The sequence below is a fragment of the Procambarus clarkii genome, chromosome 53, assembly GCF_040958095.1.
Source record: "Procambarus clarkii isolate CNS0578487 chromosome 53, FALCON_Pclarkii_2.0, whole genome shotgun sequence".
In the NCBI taxonomy this organism is placed as follows: domain Eukaryota; kingdom Metazoa; phylum Arthropoda; class Malacostraca; order Decapoda; family Cambaridae; genus Procambarus; species Procambarus clarkii.
The window spans coordinates 22,303,180-22,327,882 of NC_091202.1; the positions used below are offsets into that span (position 1 = coordinate 22,303,180).

Below are 24,703 nucleotides of genomic sequence, written 5' to 3' on the forward strand. Positions count from 1 at the left end.
AACACCTGGAGAATAACGATATAATATCAGACAGACAGTATGGTTTTCGATCTGGAAGATCCTGTGTAATGAATTTACTCAGTTTCTATGATTGAGCCACAGAGATTTTACAGGAAAGAGATGGTTGGGTTGACTGCATCTATCTGGACCTAAAAAAAGGCTTTCAACAGAGTTCCACATAAAAGGTTGTTCTGGAAACTGGAACATATTGGAGGGATGACAGGTAAGCTTCTTACATGGATGAAAAATGTTCTGATAGAAAAATGAGGGCTGTAATCGGAGGCAATGTATCGGACTGGAGAAATGTCACAAGCGGAGTACCACAGGGTTCAGTTCTTGCACCGGTAATGTTCATTGTCTACATAAACGATCTACCCGGTGGAATACAGAATTATATGAACAAGTTTGCTGATGATGCTAAGATAATAGGGAAGATAAGAAACCTAGATGATTGTCATGCCCTTCAAGAAGACCTGAACAAAATAAGTATATGGAGCACCACTTGGCAAATGGAATTTAATGTGAATAAATGCCATGTTATGGAATGTGGAATTGGAGAACATAGACCCCACACAACCTATAAATTATGAGAGAAATCTTTAAAGAATTCTGACAAAGAAAGGGATCTAGGGGTGGTTCTAGATAGAAAACTGTCACCTGAGGATCACATTAAGAACATTGTGCGAGGAGCCTATGCTACACTTTCTAACTTCAGAATTGCTTTTAAATACATGGATGGCGAAATAATAAAGAAATTGTTCACGACTTTTGTAAGACCAAAGCTGGAATATGCTGCGGTTGTATGGTGCCCATATCTTAAGAAGCACATCAACAAACTAGAAAAGGTGCAAAGACATGCCACTAAGTGGCTCCCAGAACTGAAGGACAAGAGCTACGAGAAGAGGTTAGAGGCATTAAATATGCAAAAACTAGAAGATGGAAGAAAAAGAGGCGATATGATCACTACGTACAAAATAGTAAGAGGAATCGATAAAATTGATAGGGAAGAATTCCTGAGACCTGGAGCTTCAAGAACAAGAGGTCATAGATTTAAACACACGAAACAAAGCTGCCGGAGAAAAATAAGAAAATTCACTTTTGTAAACAGAGTGGTAGACAGTTGGAACAAGTTAGGTGAGAAGGTGGTGGAGCCCAAAACCGTCAGTAGTTTCAAAGCGTTATATGACAGAGTGCTGGGAAGACGGGACACCACGAGCATAGCTCTCATCCTGTTACTACTCTTGGGTAATTACACAAACACACACTTGATGACACTAGGAGAGAGGGAATATGATAGATGTATAAAATACTTAGAGGATTTGACAGAAGATATATATCGACATAGGGATATAGGGATTTGACAGAATGAATATATATATTACACACGTCCATACACTATATTGTATATATATTTATGTTTACACAAAAATTACATTGTTAAGACATGGAAAGTGAAGATGAATGTTAAACCCCCTTAAAATACTGTGTACAGTACATATGTTCTTGCATGTGTACACGAGAGTCAGTTGTTATTTGATAGCTTCTTTTATGCCAGTTTTGTTTGTCGTACCTGTAATAAAGTTGTCATGTACATACTGTAAATGTTATCCCCCATTAACCACATAAGAGTTGATTGACAGTTTAGAGGTGGGACCAAAGAGCCGAAGCTCAAACCCCGCAAGCGCAACTGAGTACATAGGTCTATCAGGCAACGCTCACAGGCAGATGAATCAGTGTCCTTTTGAACCAAAACAACAGTTTTCCTAATGTATATATATTTTTGTACACTTCTTTTCTAAAGCTGATTGTTATGGTTTTGTCAGTCTCAGTTATATTAAGTTTTTCAGTTTGATTAATCTGGACTGTATTTTGGTATAGACCTTAACATATTACATGACTTTCACTCAATGAAATATATAACGAGTCTTTCATACAGTATGGGCCAAAGTGTGCGCTACACAGCAGTGATCACGAAGCCACAGGTGCCACACCAAGCCCTTCCTTTATATGACATTTAGAAAGGATTTTTGTGTCTGAATCCTTACAACAAAATTTGTAACCTTGACTTTAACCAAGGGCAATGTTGTACAAGACAAACCTATCATGTAAGACAAGCCAGTTTACACACATGACTGTAATTAAAGACAGGTGTTGAATGCTATATCCACACACACACACACAACTAAACACAGGTGTTGTAAGCTATATGCACACATGACTGAACACAGGAATGTTAGCTGTGTACACAAACGTGACTTAACACACATGTTAAAGGCTATTACACACACACACGACTAAACAGGTGTTTAGTTTTATACACACAGGCCATATACACTCAACATCAACATTCCATAGGCTGATATAGGTTTCCTAACTACTGTATTGTATAAACTGTCGTACAGCTTTCCCATCTGTCATTACTCCGGAATGCCGGAATGGAACATTTGCATATTGTCTATGTGAAACTTGTCTAAGTGCCCCATAGTTAAGATCTTTCCTTGCATATTCAACTTGTAATTCTATCATTCCTGTTCGCTTCACCTTCATATCTTCTATTGAGAAAGCTATTAAACATTATCAAATTAAGCACAAACTTGAATCTTTTCAGTACACTATGATGTCCTGTGTTCTGTTATGACGGACGCTGAACTTCTCGAGTGTGTGTGACCATCATGGTGAGGCTGGTCACACTAAAGTCACTTTTATATATTTTAATGAGTGACTTAAGGGCCTCAAAACTAAATTATTTTTTAATAGTGTGTAATTACCCAAGTGTAGTTACAGGATGAGAGCTGTGCTTGAGGTGTCCCATTTTTCCAGTACTGTGCTGTATGGCTATTTTGGCCTCCACCACCACCACCTCATAATAAAGAAAGAATCGATCAAAGAATCAATCACCACCTCACTTATTCCAGCCATCTACCATTCTATTTGCAAGTAAACTTTCTGAAGTCTTTTCAGTAGCTTTGTTTCCTTAGTTTGAACCTATGTCCACTTATTCTTGAAATTGGTTTTCAAAAATTCTTTTGTGTCAATTTTTGTCAATTACTGTTACTATTTTGTACATAGTGCTCGTATCACTTTTATTTTTTATCTAGCTTTGGTATACTTTGTAAACACCTCTAATCTCTCCCCGTGGCTCGTTTTTCAGTTCTGGAAGCCATTTGGTTACATTTCTTTGCACCTTTTCCAGTTTACTGATGTGCTTCTTGAGATATGGGCACCATACAACCACTGCTTAATCCAACTTTGATCTCACAATGGTCATGAACAATTTCTTTAATATTTCACTGTCAATATACTTCAAAGTGACTCAAGAGTTGTGAAGTATAATATGCACTCCTTGCACAATATTCTCTATGTGGTCCTCAGGTGTGTTATCTATCCAGAACAACCCCCTAGACCTCTATCTTTATCAGAATTCTTTAAAGTGTGTGTGTGTGTAAAGGATGCGTGTTAGGAGACAAGAGATTTTATGAATCACACCAACTCACAAACCTGACTCACTCGCACACGGCACCAGCCTTTTCCCAGGACGCCTCCGGCTGTGTACTGAGTATCTCTGTGAAACCTATGGTAAGGAAACCTGTTCCCCCTGCCCAGCCATCAACGTCTTGCTCGATGACCAAGGCCAACACTGCCAGGTCATTTGACTAATCGTTATAAATGCCATTTATTTTAAATGTTAACTGTCTTTAAGAATTATCAAGAGAAGTATTTTGATGTGAATAATGCATTTGAATGATCATTGAATGATATACGCTGTATTTTTATTGACAAGTGTAACAACATTACAGATATATTTGAATAAACTAGTGAATAAATAATTTACATTTTATTTTGTCATACTGTATATAATACATCATCTTTTGACGCTATGATCCCCAATGGACAAACTAGGGGGTACTATAAAAAGTCGAGGCTCACAAATAACCAGTTTTTCTACAAATAAGTTACGTTAGGTGGGTTAGGTTCATACGTTTTAGTAGCCACACAGTCCATTGTGGTAACTCAAGAGGACAGTAAGATACATACATTTCAAATAATGCTATACAGTAAGTGAAATATATACAGTAATTTTAACCCAGGCATTCACCACTAACGTCAAGTGACCTCTGGAGCCTCAAAACTGGTTTAGTATGCTGAATGCATTTATGTTAAGACATTTTCATAATTCAACATTTAATAATTCAGATGAGGATTTACATCTTTTCAAAGTAAATTTATTGCATGGTAAATTTTCAGTCAATTTTGCATGGTAAATTTATCATGCAACTTCTGGAAAGTTATGAGTACTGTAGTTTTTAAAGGGTGTGTGTGTGTGGCTATATATATAGAACAAGGCAATAGATACAACAAGTATAAAAACCCAGCACTGAATGTAATCAAATGTCAATTTTTGGGCAAGCCTCGGTGGCTTCCTGAAGTTATAATGTTGATATAGTGCCGAACTATCAGGTGCCATCAGTTGCAGAGTTATTTTGGGCCTACCAGGAACTACAAACCAGAACCTGGCCCCCCCTCCCTCTAGAGAGGCACAGAGAGCAGTGGCACTATTATAAAATTGTTAGTGAAACAAAACAAACCACTGTTGGTTAGAAGGAAAACTGATGCCTCAAAATTGCTAGGTATATGGGGAAAGGTATTTCCCAAACAATGTAAACACAAGATAACAAATTCATAAAACTAGAGCAAGCCATACGGTCTCATCAATTCCTGCTCAGTATTGGAAGCCAGACAAAGGTAAAGGGACCATATCCCATGACCAGCTTTGCGAGTGCTGGCTACAAAGCCCCAACCAAGAGCCGAGGCATCCGGAAAGATGTCAAGCAAGGATGGAGGAAGGTGCCAGGGAACTGAACCCTGAAAACCCCCAAAGAGGAAGTCGGCAACACAACAGCTGGCGAAGGTCTCCAGAGTCTGCACCTGGCAAATGCAGCCATGGCAGAAGAGAACTAAAGAACCAAAATAGCCTCCTAAGCCAAAGTCTGCCCAAGAGACAATGAGAGCAAAGGTGAGGCTCCCACACAGGTGCTTGGGCAAATTCCGGGTCACCCGTTGCTCACTCAAAACCAACAAACAGTGGTGCCACAGCTGGGTCAAGGCTGACAGAGGCAGAGACAAATGACTGCACAAGAGTCCTAAATAAGGCCCATCCAAGTCTAAACCTGGAACAGAACCAACTGGGACATCCGCCACCCCACTAGGAACCCCGAACCAGGCAAGTTGGGAAAGAACCAGATCCCTGGGGCCAGATTCACGAAAGAACTTACGCAAACACTTACAAACGTGTACATCTTTCCTCAATCTTTGACGGCTTTGGTTACATTTATTAAACAGTTTACAAGCATGAAAACTTCCCATTCAACTGTTGTTATTGTTCTAAACAGCCTCCTGGTGCTTTGGAGCTCATTAACTGTTTAATAATTGTAAACAAAGCCGCCAAAGATTGAGAAAGGATGTACAGGTTCGTAGGTGTTTGCGTAAGTGCTTTCATGAATCTGGCCCCAGACCATCAGACACATGGACCAGCTCAGAGCCCACACCAGCCAGGCATCGAGGTAGGCCAGAACTCAAAGTCCAAGCAAATAAAGTTGGGCCACCACGACTCGAACCAAGTATGCCAAACCGTGAAGAGCCAGATGGAGCCTGATTGGAAGCCAAACCAATCCCCCAAACCTCAAAGGGAGCGGGATGAGCCAGGATGTGCCCTCGAGGCCCAGGGAAAGCATCCAAAAGGCAGCTTCAAGAACAAGACAAACATGAGACAATGTTGTCATTTGACAGGAGGGGCACAGAATGAACTGGCTCCACCCAGAAGGACCAAGGAGGAACTGGAAAACCAGAGAACCCATTATGGGACCAGAACAGGCAGAAACTCACCAAAGGGCAAAGGACAAACTGTCCATCCCTTAAGACACCCCCTCAGAGCCAACCCGACGAAGATGAATGTAATGAAGGAGGCCAGCCAGGAAAGACCTGACCCCTTGGAAGTAAAGATCTGAAAGGCCCACGAAGAATGGAACCAGGTGCTGACAAACCATGCCAACCTCACCCCTTCTGCCCCTCCAAGGGATGAAAAGAAAAGAAGAAAAAACACAAACTCCCTGAACTGGACAACCGAACAGAGTGAAAATGGGACCACCCAGGCAAGGAACTGGCCAAAGAAAGCAGGAAGGCTCGAATCCCTGGCTCGAAGACTGCCTACCTCGACTAACAGCAGCCATCATCCTAGCCTTACCAAACTGTCTCATAAACCAAGTCTAACTCCATAGACACTAGAAGGCCGACAAACAACCGACAAGCAGTAGCCGCAGAGGACAAGAACTGCTCCACAATCTCCTATGGAAAAACCAACAGAGAAAATGGAGAGGTGGAAACGAAAGTCGGGCCCCACTAAATCTAAGGAAGAGGCCGGTGTGGCCTATCAACATACGAGCAGTTAGGCAAAAATGTGGCCCACCACCTCCTGGAGGACAAGGGCACACAACGAAAGGAGAGCCACCAACAATGCCGCAGCAGGGACCAAAACCCAGCAATAGGAACATAGTTGAGTGACCTAATGACCATCAGGAACCAAATGCAGCACCAGAAGTCCCAAGAATGCATGACAGTGTCCAGGTGCAAAAGGTCCTCTGCAATCATCATAGCTGACAACAAGGAACTACCATGAAGCAAACATGCAAACGTAGGGAGGTACAAGGAAAGCCCCCCCCCCCTTCCCAAACACCTGTAACACATAAACAGCCATACACCGTTTAGGTGAGTAGGAACGACAAAATTGAGCCAAACCCTAAGAAAAAAACAGAGGGATGTCTGCTAGCCAGGAAGACTCTGGAATCTCACAACATATCCAATAAGGAGAAGAACCGAAATCAAAAGAGGCTTCCCGAGACTCCACTGGGGAAGGACAAAGCCAAGAAATCCAAAGACACCCAGAAATGAACCCTGGGAAAGCTGTACTCATATCAAACTCAAACATGGGGGGGGGGGAGGCCCATACCCCACACCCCACAACAGAAAAATCTTTACGAAACACAAAAATTCATGAAAGATCAATTGGAATCCAAAGGCACAAGTCCAACCCTCCCCTACACCCCACGAACCACAGCTGAGGACCCCCAGGGACTGATCCATCATCTACCACCTAGGATAGAGAAGCAAGAGTCTAGGGGAAAGGCTTCAAAGGCTGGGGCTGGCTAAAAAGAAGACCCAAAAGCTCCAGCGGGCTCATCAGCCTCACCTGCCTGTGCCCAAATAAGATGTGACAAATCTTGGAGCTGACCAAGCTACATCCCGAGCTAAACCTTGCCGCAACCTCGAAACCCACAGACACTCTGGGGACTGGAAGAAGAGGCGCTGACGAAACCATGGTTGAAGTAACCAACACCTCCAAATTCGAGATCTTAAACACCAACTGGGGCAGCTCTTGCACATCCAACCAGGCACACAACCTAAACCGCTGCAAACAAAAACCTGGAGCATAAAGTGGTAACTTCCTGAAAATCCTGATCATGATCAGGAAGGGTTATAAGGAGAGCATCGGGTGGAGAACAAGTCCCAGAGATTCGGGGTCAAAGGCAACAATGAACCAGAAGGCAGCACGTTGGAGACAGAAGGAATGAGTAGGGATATCCATTCGACCACCTAACCCGCATGGGTTTTCCAGGGTCTGCAGGGAATGACTCTGCAGGAAGCCCAGCCACTGGGATTGCTACTCAGGAACCCTGGAATATGAAACAGGACCCCTGAGAGGGGAGTCTCTCTGTATTGGAATATGAATGGGATAGAGTTGTATGGACATAGAATGGGAACAACTAGGCCAACACAGCACACCTGAGGCTGAGAAGACCGACCTCATGCTGTGGTTAGGGCCCGCAAATCACAGTGCACCCAGCTAGCCAAAAAGTTGCTCCCAACCCCAGGGAAGACAGAACACCAAACACAAATGCATCTTACCCAGGGAGAGGACCATTACAAGTAAGGAAGCCCTCTAAGGAAGAGAAGGGAGAAGGCGTTCTTTTAGCAATTTTGAGCCATTGGTTTTCCTTCTAGCAAGCAGTGGTCTGTTTTATTTAGCTGACTTAGTGGGTGCTTTCCTGGTGGTGGCAAATATGATTAAAATTCACTGAACATTTTATCATAGAGCCACTGCTCTCTCCACCTCTATAGAGAGCTATAGAGAGGGCTAGGTTACCAGGACCATGACCTGCCTCATGGTTCCCTGGTAGGCCAAAAAGACCTCCACAACAGATGGCACCCAGTAGTTTGGCACTATATCAGCATTGTAGCTTCAGGAAGCCACAAAGGGTTTCCCCCAGAAAACACCATCGTGCACCAAGAGGCTGATGAGACGTGCACCACCACCTACATTCATGGGGCTCTCCTCCAAAATTGCCAAATTTAGCCTACTTTAATTTTTGAATGCAAGAAATCTAGTTCTTTGGCAATATTTATAGCTTTTTTAAATAAATAAGTCAATTATAATGATTTTGTCACCAGAAAATGTTCAAAAGTGCTGTATTATTTGTATTTGTTTGAACTTTTACTATAAAAAATAATCAGATTAATTGAATACCAGTAATGAGAAGTATATACGAAGGCATTTATATCACAATAAATTATATTGTTTAGTGCTTTTGGTGGAAAAAAATAAATCTCTCCCAAAGAAACATTTTTGGCTTAAGTATAACAAAAAGTGTAAACCACTATACAAATTGGGATCTTTTCGGCAATTTCCATTTTTGTGTGAGGTCATCCAGGAGCTACCCCAATGCCCTTCAAGCCCAGGCACCACACCAGGCTCTATGGGATCACGAGCGCCTACTGGAAACCAGTATCAGAATCTCAACTCATCTTCCAAAAGTAATTAGCAAAAGAAGGCACCAAGCCAGGAAGACTATGTAGTACCTCGGTGACGCTAGATATTCTAAAGGTGCTAAACATCACTGAGGATGCCAATACAGGAACAAAAGGAACACAAGGCGAGCAATATCAATGGTATTGCAATCACAATAGTCCTGAACATCGGGACATTCTACAAGGAAGTACTGTACTGTATATGACTACAAATAGGACAATGCAGTTATGACAATGAGAAAATCCGTAGGAGCCATGATAAGGGTTCAACCAATGCTGTGAGTGTTCCCACTCACACGTTCTAGCGACTAGACCACAACATGGAAAAGGATTGCAATCTGGAGTTCTACTGAACACACAAGGATTTCCTGAGGCTTCTGCTGAAGCCAGAACATGATTTTCACACAATTTCCCTCATGCACTCTGGCTCTATCATCAAGGAATATTCTACATCTGACGTGCCTCTTTCAATACACACAATTGTATTATAACAGAATAACCCAATAACAGAGACCAAAAGACAAAAATGGAATCAGTATAGGAAAAGGCCAAACCCCCAAACATACCAGCGATACAAAGATGCGAGAAACAACTATACAGCAGTAAGGAGAGAGGCAGAAAGAAATTTTGAAAAAGGTATAGCAGATAAATGTAAAACAGAACCGGGCCTATTCTACAAATTCATAAACAACAAATTGCAGGTAAAGGATAATATCCAGAGGTTGAAAATGGGAAACAGATTCACGGAAAATGAAAAGGAAATGTGTGAAACATTAAATGAAAAGTTCCAAAGTGTGTTTGTACAAAATGAAATCTTCAGAGAACCAGACACAATAAGAATTCCAGAGAACAACATAGAGCGGATAGAGGTGTCTAGAGATGAAGTGGAAAATATGCTAAAGGAGCTCGGGAAGAACAAAGCAGCTGGCCCAGATGGCGTTTCACCATGGGTTCTGAGAGAATGTGCATCTGAGCTCAGCATTCCACTTCACCTGATCTTTCAGGCATCCCTGTGTACAGGAATCGTAGCAGACGTGTGGAAACAGGCTAACATAGTTCCAATCTACAAAAGTGGCAGCAGGGAAGACCCCCTCAATTATAGACCTGTATCATTGACAAGTGTAATAGTGAAAGTATTGGAAAAGCTAATCAAAACTAAATGGGTAGAACACCTGGAGAGAAATGATATAATATCAGACAGACAGTATGGTTTTCGATCTGGAAGATCCTGTGTATCGAATTTACTCAGTTTCTATGATCGAGCCACATAGATATTACAGGAAAGAGATGGTTGGGTTGACTGCATCTATCTGGACCTAAAAAAGGCTTTCGACAGAGTTCCACATAAGAGGTTGTTCTGGAAACTGGAAAATATTGGAGGGGTGACAGGTAAGCTTCTATCATGGATGAAAAATTTTCTGACTGATAGAAAAATGAGGGCAGTAATCAGAAGCAATGTATCGGAATGGAGAAAAGTCACAAGTGGAGTACCACAGGGTTCAGTTCTTGCACCAGTGATGTTTATTGTGTACATAAATGATCTACCAGTTGGTATACAGAATTATATGAACATGTTTGCTGATGAGGCTAAGATAATAGGAAGGATAAGAAATTTAGATGATTGTCATGCCCTTCAAGAAGACCTGGACAAAATAAGTATATGGAGCACCACTTGGCAAATGGAATTTAATGTTAATAAATGTCATGTTATGGAATGTGGAATATGAGAACATAGACTCCATACAACCTATATATTATGTGAGAAATCTTTAAAGAATTCTGATAAAGAAAGAGATCTAGGGGTGGTTCTAGATAGAAAACTATCACCTGAGGACCACATAAAGAATATTGTGCAAGGAGCCTATGCAATGCTTTCTAACTTCAGAATTGCATTTAAATACATGGATGGCGATATACTAAAGAAATTGTTCATGACTTTTGTTAGGCCAAAGCTAGAATATGCAGCTGTTGTGTGGTGCCCATATCTTAAGAAGCACATCAACAAACTGGAAAAGGTGCAAAGACATGCTACGAAGTGGCTCCCAGAACTGAAGGGCAAGAGCTACGAGGAGAGGTTGGAAGCATTAAACATGCCAAAACTAGAAGACAGAAGAAAAAGAGGTGATATGATCACTACATACAAAATAGTAACAGGAATTGATAAAATCGACAGGGAAGATTTCCTGAGACCTGGCACTTCAAGAACAAGAGGTCATAGATTTAAACTAGCTAAACACAGATGCCGAAGAAATATAAGAAAATTCACCTTCGCAAATAGAGTGGTAGACGGTTGGAACAAGTTAAGTGAGAAGGTGGTGGAGGCCAAGACCGTCAGTAGTTTCAAAGCGTTATATGACAAAGAGTGCTGGGAAGATGGGACACCACGAGCGTAGCTCTCATCCTGTAACTACACTTAGGTAATTACACTTAGGTAATTACAATATTGTGTGCAACTCCAGGTTGCATGGTTTAATCGCTAGAACGTGTGCAAGGGAACACCCACTGCACAGGTTCGAACCCTCATCACGGCTCCTACGGATTTTCTCAACGATGCAGGCACGTCAGTGTGATTACTCTCTGGATAATGATAATTTCATTTAGGGAAAAGTACATCTTTATACAGAAGGGGACTACCATAGAATGACAGTGGGGGACGAAGAACAACCTGCTTCCAAGTGAAAGTCATAGCACAAGACATAGTCGTAAATCATCTCGAGATAACCTCAAGATATTGAACTTGAAGCATTAATTGGCAGCCTTGGACGACACGTTATCAATCATAAGTTAGAGCTGGTGTTGGAGAAAATGGAAATTGCCACCGTGACAGCAGAGTGAGGTTGTCAACATAAAGGGCTGAGAAAATACCAGAGGGAAGGGAGGAAGACCATTTATGGCAACTAGAAAAATAGTAATGCTCAGAACACTACCAGGGAAACACCTTTATATTGTTGAAAAGTTAGTGTGTTAAAGTGTTAACAAGTCTCACTTTAAACAAACGAGAGAAAGCTTTGAAGGAAGATTAGGAGATTGCCAGGAAAGCCAAAAGTGTACTGTAGTTATGATAAAATATTATACTATACTATCTCTAGGTGGTGTCAAAAGCCTTTTTCCAGATCATAAAGAATGGGAAGAATGGAAACATTTACAACAAAGGCAGTACAAATGTAGACTTTCAAGTCCACTAAGATATCAGATGTGCTACTAGACTTGCAATAACCAAATTGAAAGGGGTAGCAATGGTGTTCTAAGATCCACATGACATACATTAAAAATATATTCAAAAGTTTGCAGATGCAACTCATCATGACTGAAAATCCTCAGGGAAAGTCCCCTTGAGTTCTGAATTTTCAAATAAGAAGAACAACAACCTCAATCCAGTTTATGAGTACTGATGTTGCCTCCCAAATGCAGTACTGTAACAGACATTCAGCAAATACAGTACTAAAAAAACACAGAGAGATGATGAAGTACTCTTTCACAGTGAATGCTGTCTGAGCCCACCGCCATACAACTACAACCAGACAGTAAAAACTGGAGTTCTGAAAGACAAGAGATTTTATAAGGGAACTATAGGCGAGTCAGAAAGTCCATGGGATGAAATTCAGTAAGGGGGCTTATGAGCAAGTTAAGTAGGAGGAAGAGAAGTACCAGAGAGCTAACGATTGAAAAGTGTAAAGCCAGTTCATTTGCAACCAACACCGGATCTGCCATGACAGAACCATGGAGATGAAGGATAGGCAATATGTCTGGGAGAAATTTACTTGCAATCTTGCATTTTTTTTTTCTAGATCTGAGTGAGAGGGGTGCCAACCATAATGGTTGGATAAAGACAGGATCTTCAACTCTCATGTTTAGCTCGTGGGATTTTACCCTTGATGAATAATTAATAAATACAGTACTATATGTGCAAAAAAAAAATTGTCTTAGCTGTTGTAGTCGATGAAGTCAGAACCAACCAGTCGAGAGCTAAGCATCTAGAAAGGCACTAAAGAGTTAGATGCATGGGCTGACGTCTGCTGCTTTCACCAGCCTGAAATGCAATTTCGCGTTTGCTAAGTTTTATGAAACTAGTAATAAACCTATAAGGTTTGTAAAAATATATGCATGAATTGATTATATATAGTTGGGTTCGTTCTCGACGCACAAGCGAGAATTCCGGGTTCGAATCCCGGACAGGACAGAAATGATTGGGCACATTTCCTTTCACCTAATGCCTAATGTTCACCTAACAGTGAGTAGGTACTCAGGAGTTAGTAAATTGTTGTGGGGTTGCATCCTAGGTGGGGTCAGTAACTTGGCCTGGGGGGGGAGGGGGACCTCGATAAAAGCCTAACATGTATGAATACACTCTGGCTTCCTGTCCCCGGACACAATGAATTATTATATAAATTTTGATACATCTGTGCTTGACTGTTTCTTTGCAAGATTTTGAATCTTAACTATACTAACTACATGTTTTCTTTAACTGCTATTAAAAATAACTTTAACTGGGCTCAGTGGCCCTCATCTTAACCACCTCTATCACCACTTTAATTATATTTTAAGGGTTAGTATTTCGGGTAAGAGTTAAATGGGATTCCCAATTAACTACAGTGTAAAGGTTTGACACCATATTGGAATTTGACCCAACTGTCACTTGGGTCAACCTATGTACCATATTCCAAAAATGTGCAACCATGTTGGAACAGACAAATGCCTAAAGAATATTGTTGAAAACATCTTGATAACTTATTGGTTTGGTTTGGTTTGGTTAGGTAAAGTTTGGTTGTTTGTTTTGGTTAGATGTGTTTTGTTTTGGTTAGATTAGGTTTATTATTTTTTGTTTTGGTTAGGTTTATTGTTTTGTTTTGGTTAGGTTAGGATTGTTTTGGTTAAGTTAGGTTTGTTTTGGTTAGGTTTATTGTTTTGTTTTGGTTAGGTTAGGATTGTTTTGGTTAAGTTTGGTTATTTGTTTTGGTTAGGTTTGGTTATTTGTTTTGGTTAGGTTTGGTTAATTCCAACATGGTTACACATTTTTGGAATACGATACATGGGTCAGATTCCAATATAGTTGGGAGGAGTCAGTAACGCTGGCAGTGGAGGTGTCACTGATGTGGTTACTGCTTCTCTATCATTATAGACAATCTTGCACCTTAACACAATAACGAGGCACAAGTAGTTCTCCTAAGATAGTTTTAGCCCTTTAAGAGTTGTGGGATAGACGGCCAGGACGTCCTGTTTGTTGTTGTTATAGATTCAGCTACTCGAAACAAGTTCCAAGTAGTACGGGCTATGGTGAGCCCGTAATTAACCTGGCACAGGAGCGGGGCAAGTAGAACGGCCTATGGTGAGCCCGTGGTGGACTTAGCTGCCACAGGAGCGGTGCTCGAGGACGTCGTGGCGAGGCAGTGTTTATAAACTGGCGCGAGCAGTGTTCCTCCGTGTTCGTGAGACAAGTATCCGGATGGTGATGCCTAAAACAGCTTTAGAAGACAAATGTTCTAATACACACAGAAATCACAATAGCGTGATTTTTGTGGATTTGTATATATGTTCTAGATTTTTAAATGTTCTAATTCAGCCCATTCTCTTGTTTTGGCAACTTATAGCAACGATGAGGACCATAGTCCACATAACGATGTAGAACGCAATTAGAAAGTAGAAATTGGTAGTATTGAATTTGGACAAACCGGAAAAGATTTTTTATTTGTTGCAAAGACAAACTTAACTAAACTAACCTAACCTAACCTTCCTAGGACTAATAGGGAGCGTCTAACAACTGGATCCTCTTCTCTAGTTCGGAGAGAGAAAGAAGGAATCGTTATAGGGAAACTGGAGACGAGTGCGAAAATCTAAGGAATAAGATTCAATAATGGGCTTACGATTAAGAAAAAAACTGAAGTAGATGAGAACCAGGAGCTAACAGTCGAAAAATTTAAACCCAGTTTGGTCGCGACCGCCACTGGATTTGCCACAATAGTACAACGGAAGTTGTATTGCCATTGTCTCCTTCCTCTCATCACAATCGACTAGATAATGGTCCAGGATGGACCGAATCATCGTTGTCTCCTCATTTTTTAATGTGTGGTTTGGTCAACATTTTTCAGCCACGTTATTGTGATGTCCTCGTCTACAGCGGAAGTGAAGGACTGGCGAGACATCTGGAACAAACTTACCCGCTATCTTGAGGATTTTCTTCCAGATCTCTGACAGAGAACCGGATATAATGGTGGAAACATAAGATTTCCAACTCTCACGTTTAGCTGTACGGATGGTCCAACGAGCCACCGCCCTTGCCTTCTGAAATAAAATAAAAGATTCAGCCGTCTGCCAGGACCATCTGGTCACCATTTGGTCCGGGAGACATCTCCCGTCACGCAGGGTGCAGTCGCACCTCCACAGATCTCCAGTATCATCTATTGATACTGGTGATGGCTCAAAAGGGCCACCACTTACGAGCTATTCATGCCTGTGCCACCTTTTGGGTGGCTTCATCTTCATCTTAACACATTCACAAGGGAAACATCTCCCGTCATGCAGGGTGCATTCGCACCTCCACAGATCTCCAGTATCATCTCTTGATACTGGTAATGGCTTAAAAAATGGCCACCACTTACGGGCTATTTATGCCCGTGCCACCTTTTGGGTTGCTTCATCTTCATCTTAACACATTCATAAGGGAAACATCTCCCGTCATGCAGGGTGCATTCGCACCTCCACAGATCTCCAGTATCAGCTCTTGATACTGGTAATGGCTTAAAAGGGCCACCACTTACGGGCTATTCATGCCCGTGCCACCTTTTGGGTGGCTTAATCTTCATCAATCATCGTCTGCCAGCGTCAGTTTCTTCCAGGCTGCAGGCTTACAGCGGCCAGCCTGAGCACAGTCCGCATGCCACCAGGGAACGCTCTGATTGATACAGATTAAGCCACCCAAAAGGTGGCACGGGCATGAATAGCCCGTAAGTGGTGGCCTTTTGGAGTCATTACCAGTATCAAGAGCCGATACTGGAGACCTGTAGAGGTGCGAGTGCACCCTGCGTAACGGATGTCTCCCGTCGGAACGCACTGCAGCGTTCCGCGTTTTAAGTTTAGATTTAGGAAAGACTTGGATAAATACTGGTTCGGTAACAGGGTTGTTGATTTGTGGAACCAATTACCACATAACGTGGTGGAGTCCCTCGATTGTTTCAAAAGTGGGTTGGACATGTATAGGAGTGGGATTGGGTGGTTATAATAGCTGCTGCCTCGTATGGGCCAACAGGCCTCCTGCAGTTAAAAATAAATTTATGTTCTTGTGTTCTTATGATGCAAATGGGGTCTAAATTCAGAGGGGACATTGGCATATACAGTATGCTGCTCCAAGAGGCAGGAAAGCAAGTCAAAGCTACATATACCAGTCCAAGGGCAGTGCAAGCCATGACAAGGCAGCACCCACAAAGCCGTGTATAGTTAATACTAAACAAGTAATGCATGATGAAGATGACATAACATCAATGCACACTATGCTACCATCTCTTTGTTATAGAATGAATTCTTTGACCAGATGCTTACCCAGAAAAGTCTTCAGTTGGAGACATACAGGTTCTCCCACTGTACAATATAAAGGATAATAAAGCCATTTTTACAAAAAATAATTTTACTACTTCAAAACTCACATAATTTGACAATTACTCTTTCTATCTCTTTTTTATGCATTTTAAAATAACCCGCAGAGGAGCATGTAACATACTGAAGAACTGCAGTCTTGAGTCAATATGTAATAAACTGGCAGAGAAACTGCAGTAGGTATATAATTCACAATATTGGAGAATACCATACTAACAAAATACTGTGATCATATAAAGCTGTCTGATACAAAATGGATATAGTACCTTGAAGTGTGAGGGAAGTCCAATTTTAATGTAGATGACCATACAAAAAGAAAGCAAAAGGGAATACCAAGGTGAGGTGGCTCTGTGATTGGCCTCAATTTACGCTCTACGTCTGACAATCGTCTTCAATTATTCTTACAAAAAATTCTATTAAGGTGATTTACAAATATTTCTAAGAAATTTTCACCACAAACTAGAAACACAGTTTAGAAATGGTTGTCAGGTCTCATGTGTTATATATGGTAGGCTTTCACACACAATAAACTACTTCAACTTTGTTCAAGTCTGCTAGCTTGGGTTTTGGATATAAAAATGTATTATACTCTGGCCTTGTCACAAAATAATGAGTGAATATATATATATTTATATATATAATACTACTCGAATACTAGGTACACCTTATTGAAGCTCACTTCTGAAGTTCAGTACACATTTCACTGTGATACATCCAAGGGGTATTTGCTGGCATTACTATCACTGCTAGAAAATATAGTGTGTAAATACAAAAACTGAAATTTTTAACACTTGCTGAACTGCTGTTTAAACTGGACAGCTTATACAGACTCAACAAAATTCATCACCTGTGCTGATACACACAACCAGGTGAGTAGCAGCACCAGTGTGTGGTGACCCCCACTAGGATTAGCCCGCACTGGGGGTTAGCCCACGCTGGGGGTTAGCCCACGCTGGGGTTAGCCCACGCTGGGGTTAGCCCATGCTGGGGTTAACCCATGCTGGGGCTAGCCCACACTGGGGTTAGCCCACACTGGGGCTAGCTCACACTAGGGTTAGCCCACACTGGGGTTAGCCCACACTGGGGTTAGCCCACGCTGGGGCTAGCCCACGCTGGGGTTAGCCCACGCTGGGGCTAGCCCACGCTGGGGCTAGCCCACGCTGGGGCTAGCCCACGCTGGGGTTAGCCCACACTGGGGCTAGCCCACGCTGGGGTGAGCCCATGGTGGGGCTAACCCAAGCTGGGGCTAACCCACGTTGGGGTTAGCCCACACTGGGGGTTAGCATCGTTACATTCCGGACAATCCATCTAACAGTTTCCAAAAGAAGATAGTCTTAAGATGCTTCATTAAAAACATAGTTCATGTTCTTCCTTCATATTCTATTTAAAAAAAAATCACTCCAATTCAATGTGGCTGCATTTAAAATGTTTATAACACTAAATCATATTTAACAAATAAGGCAATAAAAATAAGCAATGAAACAAAAGCTGAAATAAAGGCCATCTTTGATGTAATGTTGTGCTAGCAATATAAACAATATTTAAAAATACAATATATATCACCAACCTTCTTGCCTTATAAATCAAAGTATGAAGTACAGTACAAGTTTCAAGAACTTCAGTTAACCTGCAGTAGTGCAAAGTAAGACGTTTGGCCGACTGCTCAGAGGCTCACCAAAACTGGGTACTCTAGGAGTCTTCGTAATGAACACAGGCTCGCACATCATTAATGTAACCTCACTTTACAATCTACAAACCACATGATTAATCTAAACCGTGGCATCCTACCCAACTTGTGTAACAGTTACACCATAAATACTAAGACTCGGTCATCAAGGTTCCGGTTGAACCAGTTCTCGTGTAAATTAACTACTAGTATGTTGCATGTAACTAAAAACTGATGATGTAGAATATAATGATTAAGAACTCTTTTGGGTAAAGCCCTTGATGGATATTTACCGCATAACAGCATCACAATATCCAAACATCAATTATTATAAAATTAAAAATACTGACTTTTGGCCAACTAGTCCATATTTACTAATAAGTGATGGATACATCCCATGACATTTAATAAACCTTATGCCAAAACCCTCAGATGAGATGTGGATATTAAATGAATAAAATTCTGATCTGTATGATCAGATTTTGTTTCACTAAGATTATCAAGATTCTGGCTATCCAGTTCAACGACAACTGAGGAATGGGGGTGTAAATCACTTCTACATTGTCTTGGAATGATTAACATTAAATAAGAATAGATAAAACTATATTGCATTTCTATATCCAGCAACTTCACTTGACCTGAAACTTTCTCTACCAGATCCACTACTTTCAAATTCTATGAATAGGTCAGTGTTATTCCTCTTCAGACATCAAGTTAACACTCCAGCTGAGGGGGGAAATCTCACAGTATACTGTATAATGCCCTCACTTCTATCTGTTATGGCTTAGCGCTCTCTTAATATTTACATCTGTTATTCGTTTACAAACTTATTATTGATAAATTTAAATTCCTGCTCAGATTCCTGTTGTGGTAGTATATTATATGGTATTATCAGAGGAACGTTACAAAAATAGTCCATAGATGGGTCAAACGGTGCTATAAACCTCAACATTGATATGGGAATGGAAGATAGAACCGTGCCATAAGAAATTAAGCTTTCTCATCTGCTCTTGAGAAAACAAACAGTGAATGTAGATTGGTTACTACTATACTTTCGTCTGTTACAGTGTAAGTCATCAAGTTTCTTGTTAGAGAGAAGAAAAACAAATGATGTTCAGTTTTGTTGACATGTTCAACAATAAACCTATCCCCTAATTATGGACTCTGTACACATGCCACAATAACTTTAGACTTGGTATTCACACTCAAATTACAAATAGTAGAGCTAAATTTAGTATGAATGGCCAATGTATCACATTGTGTCTCAAGCATTTACCCATCTGTTGCATTACTCTTAAATCAAATACCGATACGATAAACGGGCTGCAACTTTGACTGGTCAAATAAATATTTTCCAGCATTATGCTTTAAAATTGTATAAAACTAATTTTCTTTAATGGCAGAGCAATTTTTTTTGTTTAATTCAGTAAATTATGGGAAAATATAATATCAGAATACATTGTGAAATGGCTTTATGGGGTGGATCCCAATCCCTTATTCAAAAGGTCTTATGGGTGAATCTCATTGTCTTTTTAAATCATTAGGATATCCATCATAATTTACCAGAATATTGCCATACGAAAACACTTACACATTAACACCGGTAACAAAATGTTTGGAGCTGAAATATATTCAAATTGTGAAGCTAGTTTTAAGCTGTTATAGACTAAGAACACTACACATATTGCACTCGTCTCTTCCCATCAACTGGCAACTGTCAAGTTTATGGACTAGCGCTCCTCATGAGCACCTACAAGGTACCTTCATCATCAAAACTCAATTCTGATATGATATCTACAGTGTAACATGAAAGGTTCTGTACAGCACAATATGTATTGAATTGAAAATGTACTGTATTAGAATGCAGAAATTCCTTCTGATTATTTTCAGATTTATTTAAATATTAAAAACAAATTTATAACTGCACTACTGGGATACATATTACAGTAATTTTGAACATAAAAGTATAAACAAGCAACTCTTACACAAAAACATCTTCACCAATTCAAATATCAATACAGTACATTTAATTTGACAAAGTTCAAACATTCTCAGATATGAGCCTACATCAGCTGATCTCTGCCGAAATGAGTGACAGCATTGGGCTAGAGAAAACAGACAGTTTGCAGTGTTAGCAGATCAGTAGAGTCTATTCATCATTTGTGGCCCTGGTTTACAAGAACATACAACTATCAACAGGTGAAGTGGCATACACACACTCGTTGCCCATGGTTCAACACAAGCAGTACTGTAGCTTCCTACCTTTATCGCACATGGCTACTTTTCTCCTACAGCTCATACATAGAGAGAGAGAGACGAAGAAATAAGGAGGGGAGCCTGAATTAGCTTAGCACCAATAGATTCTATCACTACATACACCAAAACACAGTGGCACAAATTGGAAGTAGCAATAATTCTTTCTTTCTGGTACTTCCAGCAAGGGCCTTGATAAAAAAATAATAATAATATACAGTACATATATAATGTAAATGAGACAGACACACAGAGAGAATGTGAGGGGGGGACCAGGAGGGGGGAGGGAGGAAGACAGACTCCTAGGAGGTACAGGTTTCTTTGAAATTTCAATTTGACCACTTGAAGAGTTAAGTTCAGTCATAAGAGAAGCAGCAGCCATTCCATATCGAGTCTGAGGCCTCCCATAAGACTACATGCAGATGGGAATACTACACCAATCTACTGTACATCAAGACATTTTACGAGAAAATATCTAAAACTGCAACAAGAAGCAATATCTATTAACAACAATAGTTCAGTAATAAATAAATAATAAAAAAGTATAGCAAGAGCTGTACACCAACAGTTTAACACTGCCCAAAACATGCTATCTGAGTACCTCTCGCCCCCCCCCCCCCACCTATATGTCATCTAGATACCTCTTGCCCTCATACATGCCATCTACGTAGTTCTTGCTCCCATACATACCATCTACATAGTTCTTGCCCTCATACATGCCATCTACGTAGTTCTTGCCCTCATACATGCCATCTATGTAGTTCTTGCTCCCATACATGCCATCTACATAGTTCTTGCCCCCATACATGCCATCTACATAGTTCTTGCCCCCATACATGCCATCTACATAGTTCTTGTCCCCATACATGCCATCTACGTAGTTCTTGCCCTCATACATGCCATCTACATAGTTCTTGCCCCCCATACATGCCATCTACGTAGTTCTTGCCCTCATACATGCCATCTACGTAGTTCTTGCCCTCATACATGCCATCTATGTAGTTCTTGCTCCCATACATGCCATCTACATAGTTCTTGCCCCCATACATGCCATCTACATAGTTCTTGCCCCCATACATGCCATCTACGTAGTTCTTGCCCTCATACATGCCATCTACATAGTTCTTGCCCCCATACATGCCATCTACGTAGTTCTTGCCCTCATACATGCCATCTACATAGTTCTTGCCCCCATACATGCCAAATAGGTAGTTCTTGCTCCCATACATGCCATCTACATAGTTCTTGCCCCCATACATACCATCTAGGTAATTCTTGCCCCCATACATGCCATCTAGATACCACTTGCCCCCATACATGCCATCTAGATACCACTTGCCTCCATACATACCATCTAGATACCACTTGCCCCCATACATGCCATCTAGATACCACTTGCCTCCATACATACCATCTAGATACCACTTGCCCCCATACATGCCCATCTAGGTACCTCTCGCCCCCATACATGCCATCTAAGTGCATCATCATCTTACATTCTTCCATTCATCCACCTGAAATACCAAACTATCCTGCTATTTCATGACCTGACAGTCAAGTATTTAACAAAAGCGAGACTGCTTTGTAAAATTATAATTTGACCAAAAAGTTTCTGGCAGGAGTTTCTAGTGTGAATGAAAATTAAAAATGTACAATCATTAAGATTCAATTTTTTGTTTTTGTTTTTCCAGAGAACAGTGGACTCTATCCACCATCAGTTGAAGCCATCTTGTTGGAAATAACACCCAACCTGTTCAGTGCATCCTATACAAAATACGGCAAAAGATACTTATATTGTTACGAAGGTAGTAGGAATACCTATACAAAACCATTAACTGCTATAAGGTTAAAGTAACAAAAAACAATATCTATCAGCTCACTTAAAATGACAAGCTTTGTACCCAAATTAGTTACAGCAATTCTAAAATCACAGCGCAGACTAGTTATATCAAGAACAGTTTTTGCTGGCCATTACTTAAAAAGATAAAGAAAAGGGTAACAGTGTGGGTGAATGTTTACAATGTGCCCGTTTATGTGTCATGGTTGATGCAGTCCTCTCAATCCCACTTGCCGATGAAGGCTCAACACACGATCACTCTTACACCAACACACACACACACACACATTCCAGGTACATCTCGTATTACCTGTCGACATGTACAGTGAAGCACGAGTGATCTACTTTACACTAAGGTGATCCAAGGCTCCCATACATGCTCCTGCGTGCATCCTAGTGGTCCAAGGCTCCCATGTATCCTCCCAGTGTGCATCCTAGTGGTCCAAGGCTCCCATGTATCTTCCCAGTGTGCATCCTAGTGGTCCAAGGCTCCCATGTACTCTCCCAGTGTGCATCCTAGTGGTCCAAGGCTCCCATGTATCCTCCCAGTGTGCATCCTAGTGGTCCAAGGCTCCCATGTATCCTCCCAGTGTGCATCCTAGTGGTCCAAGGCTCCCATGTACTCTCCCAGTGTGCATCCTAGTGGTCCAAGACTCCCATGTATCCTCCCAGTGTGCATCCTAGTGGTCCAAGGCTCCCATGTACTCTCCCAGTGTGCATCCTAGTGGTCCAAGGCTCCCATGTTTCCTCCCAGTGTGCATCCTAGTGGTCCAAGGCTCCCATGTACCCTCCCAGTGTGCATCCTAGTGGTCCAAGGCTCCCATGTACCCTCCCAGTGTGCATCCTAGTGGTCCAAGGCTCTCATGTATCCTCCCAGTGTGCATCCTAGTGGTCCAAGGCTCGCATGTATCCTCCCAGTGTGCATCCTAGTGGTCCAAGGCTCCCATGTAACCTCCCAGTGTGCATCCTAGTGGTCCAAGGCTCGCATGTACCCTCCCAGTATACAATGTAGAGGTCAAAGGCTACAAGGCCACTCAACTTATCGAGTCTTCCCACGGACACTTCAGTCACTGGGTGACTTCAATCTGTTTCTAAAAACTTTATTCACTACAACTAAAAAAAAAAAATACAGTAGGAATGTTACACAACTATAGTATAACTCTGTGAACACTCATTAATCAAGTGCCAAGACGAACTAACTTTGATATAAATCGAGTTTTTTTAAATTAAACTCAAAGCTAATTAATTCAATCTCCATGTAGCTACAATTATATTCCAAATTAGCATAAAACATTTTACATGTACCTTCAGATTGAAATAATTTTATGTAAATTTTTAATTTGAAAAGTTAACATGCCACAAGATATTTCATGTGTAATTACTTGTAATTACTTGTAAGTGTAATTACCTAAGTATAGTTACAGGTAGTTACATATATTAATACACTCGTGTCATATGACACTTTGAAATTACTGACGGTTTTGGCCTCCACCACCACCTCGCCTAATCTGTTCCAACTGTATACACTGTTTGCGAAAGTGAATTTTCTTATATTTTCATGGCAGCTTTGTTTAGTTAGCTTAAATCTATGACCTCTTGTGCTTAAAGAGGTCAATAGCCTGGGTTTCAAGAATTCTTCATTATTAATGTTGTGTGTGTGTGTGTGTGTGTGTGTGTGTGTGTGTGTGTGTGTGTGTGTGTGTGTGTGTGTGTGTGTGTGTGTGTGTGTGCGCGCATGCAGTAATCACAAGCTCAGCACAAATTATGAAAGCCCAATTTATTGAACTGTTTAGGCTGGGGTTGGCTAACTAGTAAATAATTTGCTGTTCTATTATGACTGGTGTTGACCATTTAATATTTTATTGAACTGTTCACACTGGTGTATGCTGACTGGAGGATAAAAATAAATAGGCAAATATTCACCCAAAATGTCCCACAAGACAGTGTTTTCATTACTACAAATGTTTAACTTACTCGTTTTTTAAATTTTGTATCATACATTAATATATCACAAAAGTAAAAACTGAACCATTTTTATCATAAAAATTAGCCTACCATGAAGTTACCTTGAGGAGGCAGGACCAACCAACTCCACCAAAGGCTGACGGAAACAACCCAAAAGGCATTGGCAAACCCAGCTAATGCCCTCCCCCACCCTTCCACTGCCCTGTCAACAGGGCGAGTCGCAAAAGAGCCGGTGTGAATCGTGAGTTGCCACCCGGCGAGCAGAGTGATGAAGCAGTCACAGGAAGCCCTGGTCACTGGCTCCACTGATGGCCCACCTCAACACCATGCACAGTTCCTGCCCACCCACATTACCCCACCTATCTTGAGGTTATCTTGAGATGATTTCGGGGCTTTAGTTTTTAGTGTCCTCGCGGCCCGGTCCTCGACCAGGCCTCCACCCCCAGGAAGCAGCCCGTGACAGCTGACTAACACCTAGGTACCTATTTTACTGCTAGGTAACAGGGGCATAGGGTGAAAGAAACTCTGCCCATTGT

The 24,703-nt window shown here is 41.2% G+C and overlaps 2 protein-coding genes across 2 annotated transcripts in view; both read right to left on the reverse strand.

Moving 5' to 3' along the window:
• The window catches only part of LOC123767199 (putative per-hexamer repeat protein 5), a 24,320-nt gene extending 3,573 nt beyond the window's left edge, over positions 1 to 20,747 (reverse strand). The window contains exons 1-2 of the mRNA XM_069304924.1: positions 20,679 to 20,747; positions 15,015 to 15,138 (exon numbers count right to left, since the gene is read on the reverse strand). Of these exons, the coding sequence (XP_069161025.1) occupies positions 15,015 to 15,138; positions 20,679 to 20,747 (193 nt within the window). The remainder of the gene's footprint in view (positions 1 to 15,014; positions 15,139 to 20,678) is intronic.
• Positions 20,748 to 21,255: 508 nt separating this feature from the next.
• On the reverse strand, positions 21,256 to 21,810 carry LOC138352435 (pupal cuticle protein Edg-91-like). The gene has a single exon (XM_069304925.1). The coding sequence runs from the start codon at positions 21,808 to 21,810 to the stop codon at positions 21,256 to 21,258; it is 555 nt and encodes a 184-aa protein (XP_069161026.1).
• Between the last annotated feature and the right edge of the window lie 2,893 nt (positions 21,811 to 24,703).